Consider the following 7,687-nt stretch of genomic DNA (forward strand, 5'->3'; position numbering starts at 1 on the left):
GCTTGAGCTTTAAGGGATATTCTATTTTCTAACCTTTGTATTGGAGTTCTGGAGCCCAAAGGCTGAACGCTTACTTAAGTAAGCTTATTCTAATGTTATGCGGTTCACGGTTTACTTCGGTAGTTGAAATTTTACAAATTTAGCAGATTTTTATTTTCAAGTGCCATGGGAATTTCAGGAAGTGCCTTAGAACACCACAGTAACGTCTTTGAAACTAACCCCATGAGACTTCATGGAATGCATCTCGAACGCTTCTGAAACCCTTTGGAACAGCCCTGGAGCGTCCTTGGCGCCCCCTGAAACCCCAGAAAACGCCTCTGTAGCATTTTAAAATTCGCTGGAATACTCTTGAAACCCCCTGGAACACATCTGGAACGCCTTAGAACCCCCTTGAAGCCCCATGGAATGACCCGGAAACTCCCTGAAGCCTCCTGGAACGCCCGCGAAACTCATTGAAAACCACTGGAACATTCTTCAAACCCTCTGGAAAACCCTGGAATGCCTCTGAATCCATCTGAGACTTCCTGTTCCTGGAACACCCTGGAACGTCTCTGAAACCCCCTGAAGCCCCATGGAATGCTTCTGAAACCCCCGAGGCCCCTTGAAACATCCCTGAAACGCTACTGAAACTCTTCGAAGCCCATTGGAACGCCCCTGAAATCACCTGAGATTCCCTGAAATATCCCTTGAATACCCTTGAGGGCCACTGAAATCCCCTCCTTGAAGTCCCATGGAATACCACTGAAACCTCCACCTGGAACCCCTGGAACATCATTGAAAACCCCTGAAAAACTCCTAAAAACATCTGGAACACCTCTGTTATCTGTGCCCCATCGAGAAGCAATACATCGGTGCCCCCACTTAGGCATACACCACTGTGTGTCATACCCGGTCCCAAAGAGGGGATCAACGAAACGTGCCGAAGGTAAATAACAACGCTTCTGAAATGATGAATAGCAGAAATTGAAGATTCTCTTAGCGAATTCAGCTGCTGAAGCAAACCGTTAACTATATGCATCAACTACAGGGGATAGACAAAATGATCGGGACAGGCAAATTTTTGCCGAAATTCAAGTTGCAAAAAATCAACCGATTTCAAAAATTTTTAAAGCATACGACGGGGAAATTTGTCTAGTTTTTGAATATCACCTGAGATTCTAGGTGGTCAAGTGGACACCGGAGGTGTTCCGGATTATCTGGAGGTATGTCAAATGTGCTTTTTTTGCACAGCGTGCCATTTTTGTTGGAGCAAACTTTTTTACATTTTTATATTTTTTGCATAAACTAGAATCTATTTGCCGTCCAATTCTGCCAAGAGATGCAAAATCCGTCAAGTGTCCGCCCAGATATGGCCATTTCCGTTAAGGCAGTTCCGGAAGTACGGTCGGTTAGCAAAATCGACTGTACTAATGTCAATTTAGGTATCAAACTTCAGTATTTTGCGAGCCGATATATATAAGCGCAAGGATCAGATCCAGTAGAGGAGGTTTCCCCAACAAATGAAGCAATCACAGCATGAGAAGTGTATGTTTTGTTGGACCATTTTATCAATCTTATTTCCAAAAGATGAAAACTCAAATTTTTCTTTTTCTTCCTAAAGTTGATTTTTATACCTGAGTTATTTTTACTTCATTACTTAGCAAAACAATATAAACGAGGTCTTTTGAAACTATACTTCAAACGATCAATCTAATTACTGTTTTTTTTTTATAACTAACTAAAAGCATTTCAGTCAAGTTAAGATTTTTCTATTTATTTATTGGCACATGTATACTAAACTTTAAATGTTTCGAAGAAGGAATACTGGAACTGCTTTTTATCAGTTGTGCATATTTCTTTGTGACGATTCCAATTCTAAGTTTTTTTTTGAATTGTCAAACTCTACCGCCAAGAAAAATGTTAATTTGTCGCTTTGAAATCAAAATAATTTGTGTAACAATTTGGAAGGAGGCATTCTGCTTACTTGATAGTATTTGCCTTTCGAGCCACTGAAGTTTCCTGATGCGTATCATGTTTTTATGATAGAAAAACTTTAAATTTTCGAAGCATCATTCATGCTTATCATTACACACGCAGATACAGTAGGTACGCATTGCTCGCCAGCAAATATGAGCTCAGTGACAACGATCGGTTTGGCTACTTACTTAGTCAGGCCCGATGGAGAATAGTAGATCGATCCACGATTTTTTCTGTTACTATTCTCTCGCGCTCTCGCGCCGAACCACAATAATGCTTATAGTTTTTCGCCGACCACCACACCGCGTCGGGGAGCAGCAGTAGTGCAGCAGAGTGAGTGGTGGGTGGGTAAATGGCGGTTTTTGACTCGTCGCGGTCTCGGGCCTGTTTCCCAAGGTTTGCGCACCTACTACAATGGTTCCTCGTATAAAAGCCACTTGTCAGTCCTGGCCAAATTCAGTTCTTTCTTTGCAGTGACTCTATCAGCAGTCTTGATCCACGTTGTCGGGATCAGGATCTGTAACAATCCGCGAGTGTGCGTGTGTACTATTAGTGTAAAGGCTTTCTGGATAGAAGCAGTTTACAACACAAGGAAACCTCAAGGAATTTTTCCGCCAATTAAGGAAACAGCTTCAACAACCATGTTTAGATTTGTGAGTGTCATGTGTGAATGAATAAAGTGATTTTTCAAAATGGACTAATGATTATGATTGTGATAAATGGACGATTATGAACAGTGGTTGCAATTAATTTTTGAATTTTGTTTGTGTTTTGAAGATTGTGGTATCAACGTTGCTGGTAGCGGCAAGCGCCCAGTATAATGGATATAACCGTGACCCCAAGACAGTTGCGATCGTGAGCGAGCAGCGATACCTTGCCGGAGATGGACAGTTCGGTGCTGCTTACGATCAGGAAGACGGAACCAACTTCAAGGAGGAAACGGATGCCGATGGCAACCGCCGAGGATCCTACAGCTACGTTGATCCATCTGGTCAAAGAAGAACCATCTCCTATGTTGCTGGCAAAAATGGGTAAGTAACAGTGGTAGTGACTGAGAAGTTTAAAGAAGTTACTGAGAGTCAAATTATATTTATAGATTCCAAGCTTCTGGTGATCATTTGCCGGTAGCCCCTGCTGGTCCCCCAGCACCAGCTCATGCTGCTCCTCAGCCACAGTACCGCCAGCAGGGTCAGCCACAGTACCAACAACAGGCCCAGCCTCAGTATCAACAACAGGCCCAGCCTCAGTACCAACAACCTGCTCAGCCACAGTATCAACCAAACTTTGATCACCAAGGTCGCAGCTACGACAACCAAGGCTATGAAGATGGACAGTACGACCCACGCTGGAACGATCCATCTTTCAGCCAGCAACACTCCCGTCCTGCTCCAGCTCCCGTGGTAACTCCGGCTCCAGCTCAGAACTACCATCACCAGCCAGCCCCAATTGAAAACTATCACCGCCAACAGCCAGTGCAAGCACCAGTTTCTCAGAACTACCACCATGCTGCACCTCAGCCACAGCAGGAGTGGACCACCACTCCGGCTCCACACCGATTCCAGCCACCAGGCAAACTGCAGCTGAACAGAACTCCCGACGGTTTCAGCTACACCTTCAACAAGGTTTAAGTCATCATTCTTCGAGCAAGTCAATGCGAGTGTGATCAAGTATGTGAGAGGATGTGTGTAACTACAGAACGAAAAAAATGGTTCCCTTCGCCCCTTTTACTTGTGACCCTCCAAAAATCCCTCATCCCAAGTCAGACCGGTGCGAGTTCTGTTCAACTGTTTGTTTATGTAGTCGAGTAAGAGTTACTGCTTGTTGTGATATATTTTCGTAGGAGATACCTTACCGATAAATAACATCTACACTGCTCTATAGTTAGATCTTATTTATAGCAACCCTATTCCACTTTTCTCTAAAGCTAACGAATCGGAACAATGTAATTGTAATCAATCTGAAACAAATGAAAAAAGATTCAAAAACACTACCTTTCCGTCTATTACTGATGCACGAGAAACTATTCAACCGAACAGAGCACCCTTCACCAATTAGCGCTTGAGCAATTGTATTAATTAGCCTAACCCATACGATGGCCATAATGCAATTCGACCAACAGTTTTCTCGATCCATTGATTTCCAAACTGCATTTCGCCACAAAACAGATCGATCATGCTTGACCAAACTTAGTTTCAAAATCTGCAAAAAAAACCAAAGCTGCACGATTTCCTGAAACGAACTTGCCAAACGCCGTCAATTTCATTAGTTCGGCCTTTTTTTCAACTTTTTCCTCGAGCCGTCTAGTTCTCCACTCACGTTGGTTGGTTCTGAAAAACGCCTTCCCCTCGAGCAACTAGAGTCCGCCTTCCTTCAACAACGCCAGACCAGAAGGTTGGAGGGCGCGCGAGCGCATGGGCAACAAGGAAATGTCTTACGCGAGTGAACAAACGAATTCAATGCTATAATAAGCGCGAAAACTTGTTTTCCTCCTTTCAGCTTCCCGCGCGCGCTCGTTCGCTCGCTCCGAAAGACCCGGCCAATGATTTAATATATTCACTCTCGCTTTCGATAGCTGGTGCAATCACGCGGTGGTTGTGTATTGTAAGAAGAAAATCAGTCTAGTTAAACACAAGTCAACAGTTTCGATTGCAAGAATTCCTTTGATCGGACACACCGTTTAGCCCGACTATTTGGCGTGTGAGTCTGTGTGAGCTAGAAAGAGAGGGAAGAAGTAGATCACGCAAATCGAGAATGTCGCCGAGCTGTGAGCTGTGATTAACCTTCAGTTACTTACCCCCTGGTTGGACCAAATATAAAAGCTACATACGTGCTGCCGCCAGTAGGGTAATGGTGCTGCCGAACTTGTTTTCTAGAGTAATGAATGCTTGCCCGCATCCGCTTGTCACCACCAAGTCCACTTCGCCAGCAAACCGAGTCGGTTCATTTGTTCCGCATATTTGAAATTTTTAGGCGTTTCTTGTGGAGGTTAAAAATTATAGCGTGTTATTTAGTGTCCAGCAAAGGTGAAGCTCACTGTAGGATGGTTTGGTAATTGTGCTAGTTTTGATTTGAACACTCGAGCGTGAACGCCAAGTTACACAAATTTGCAGTTGTTCTGCTGTGGAAACAGATTATCAAGTATTTAAGCCATTAACACATTTGAAGAATGTTTTATAGCCCATGCTTATAATATTTAATGCCAATTTGGCGTCACTTTTCTTCGTGTAATTTATTTGGGATAAAATATTTAGCGGACTTCGTCGATGGTCGCTCTAAAGTCGACCAGGCCTTAATGGAAATCCTTAAGAAATTTCATGCTAATAGACACCATACTTACCATACCGGTCAGACTAAGAACTGAGTGTCCTCTGCTGTACGTATTAGTCGTCTCCATTCTATTTGTTCCATGACTGTGAGTTTCCAGTTCCGCGAAGGGTCCACAAATCGTCCTACACTTGATCGACCCATCTAGCTCGCTGCGCACCACGTCTTCTTGCACCGGTTCGATGGCTCTGCGCCGCCCACCATAACCTCCCGATTTTCGCGGTGTGGACTACAGATGGGAAAAAATGGTTCGATTTGAGAGTGAATCGCTTACGATTCACTCTCAAAAAAGAGTCGACTCTTTTGATCGATTCAGTAGCTCATTTCCGAGATATGAAGAAAAATGGCGTTGTTCGATGCTAGCCGACTCCTTTTCGTATGTTTCTGTCAAGTTTTCGAGAAAATCCACTACGGCCGTTGATGGTATGCATAAACGACTAAGCATGACATAGTAAATATTGGATTCAATGATATTCGACTTCCAAAAAATCGAATTGCTGCTGCGAGCCGGCCTCACAATATAAGAATGGGAAAAAAATAACAATTTGCAAAAATGTCGATGCTCGAAATCGAAATCATCATCAAGTTCGCAGTCAAACTAACTATTTTCGACAACTCGTTTGGAAACGTTATGACCATCAGTGAATCGTAACTCTTTTGAAGAGTATCATGGCTCACTCACTCGGTTTCGCGAATCGATTCTTTGAGTCGATTCGCGAGTGAGCTACCCATGTCTAGTGTGGACGACTCTCATCATTCTGTGCAGCTTGTGATTCATTCGCCTTCTCCAAGTCACGCTTTCCATCTGCACTTCGCCGTAGATGGTACGTAACACCTTCCGTTCGAAAACTCCAAGGGCACGTAGGTCCTCTGCACGTAGAGTTCATGTTTCGTACTCATAGAGGCTTACCGGTCTAATCAGCGTTTAGAAGATAGTTAACTTCGTGTGACGGCGAACTTTATTCGATCGTAGAGTTCTGCGGAGTCCAAAGTAAGCTCGATTTCTTGCCACAATGCGTCTCTGAATTTCTCTGCTGGTGCCGTTGTCGGCGGTCACTAGTTAGCCCAAGTACACGAATTCTTCAACCGCCACGATTTCATCACCGTCGATAGAAATTCGTGATAGCCAAGGCAGTGATTTTTTCCTGGAGCCCTTTGCAAACATGCACTTTGTCTTCGACACACTAGTGTCTAATCCGATTCGCCTGGCTTCATTCTTTAGTCGGATGTACGTTTCCGCCATCGTCTCAAATTTGCAAGCTATAATATCAATATCATCAGCGAAACCAAGCAGCTGAACTGACTTCGTAAAAATCCTTCCACTCGTGTTTAAACCCGCTCTTCTTATTACTCCCTCTGAAGCAATGTTGAACAGCAAGCTCGAAAAACCATCACCTTGCCGTAACCCTCTGTGAGATTCGAAGGGGCTCGATAGTGTCCCTGATACTCGAACTACGCACATCACTCGATTCATCGTCACGTTGATCAATCGTATCAGTTTATCCAGGAATCCGTATTCGTGTAAAATCTGCCATAGCTGTTCTCGATCGATTGTATCATCCGCCGATTTGAAAACGATGAACAAGTGATGTGTGGGCACGTTGTATTCGCGGCATTTCTGCAACACCTGGCGGATGGCGAACATCTGATCCGTTATAGCGCGTTCACCCATGAATCCAGCCTGATATGCCTCCACGAACTCTCTTGCAGTCGGCGATAGTTCCGCGATAGTTCCCGCGATAGTTCCCGCAATCCACCCTTTTTGTAGATGAGACACACGATACCTTCCATCCACTCCTCCGGTAATACTTCATCCTCCCAAATCTTGGTAATGACCCAGTGTAGTGATCTCACCTATGCTTCTCCACCGAATTTTAGAAGCTCGCTTGGTGTTTAGTTGATCTGCTCCAGAGGCTTCGTTGATTTTTAACCAGCCAACCTTTTTCTCAATCTCTTGGTTGTTAGGGGCCGGATGTGTTTCTTCCTGCGCACGTACTCCTAGATGGTTTCAGATCTTCGGTACTTGCAACGTCGCCATTGAGATGCTCATCGTAATGCTGCCGCCACCTCTCGACCACCTCACGCTCGCTCGTGAGAAAATTCCCGTGATTGTCTTGGCACATGCCGGCTTGTGACACAAAGCCTCTGCCCTCTGCGCGAGCGGTTCAGTTTCTTGTAGAACTTTCGTGTGTCCTTAGCGTGCTACACCTCTTCCATCGCTTCGCTATCTCGTTCTTTCTGCTGGCGCTTTTTCTTCCGGAAGACTGAGTTCTGCCTGTTGCGCGCCTGTCTATTACGTGACTCATTCGCCTTCGTACGGTGTTGCAACATTCTCGCCCATGCTACATTCTTCTCGGTTTTCAATTGTTCACATTCGCCGTCGTACCAGTCGTTTCTGCGATTCGGA

The 7,687-nt window shown here is 44.6% G+C and overlaps 1 protein-coding gene across 1 annotated transcript; it reads left to right on the forward strand.

Annotated features, from left to right (window-relative positions):
* The first annotated feature begins 2,408 nt into the window (after positions 1-2,408).
* Positions 2,409-3,946, forward strand: LOC109412947 (cuticle protein 2). The gene is made up of 3 exons (XM_019686602.3): positions 2,409-2,609; positions 2,734-2,987; positions 3,053-3,946. The coding sequence occupies exons 1-3, from the start codon at positions 2,598-2,600 to the stop codon at positions 3,582-3,584; spliced, it is 798 nt and encodes a 265-aa protein (XP_019542147.3). The 5' UTR covers positions 2,409-2,597; the 3' UTR covers positions 3,585-3,946.
* Positions 3,947-7,687: the final 3,741 nt, after the last annotated feature.

This window comes from Aedes albopictus, chromosome 1 (genome assembly GCF_035046485.1).
Source record: "Aedes albopictus strain Foshan chromosome 1, AalbF5, whole genome shotgun sequence".
NCBI lineage: Eukaryota > Metazoa > Arthropoda > Insecta > Diptera > Culicidae > Aedes > Aedes albopictus.

Coding starts and splice junctions, on each gene's coding strand:
- LOC109412947 (XM_019686602.3), top strand. Junction 2,988..3,052: donor TATGTTGCTGGCAAAAATGG/GTAAGTAACAGT, acceptor TTATATTTATAG/ATTCCAAGCTTCTGGTGATC.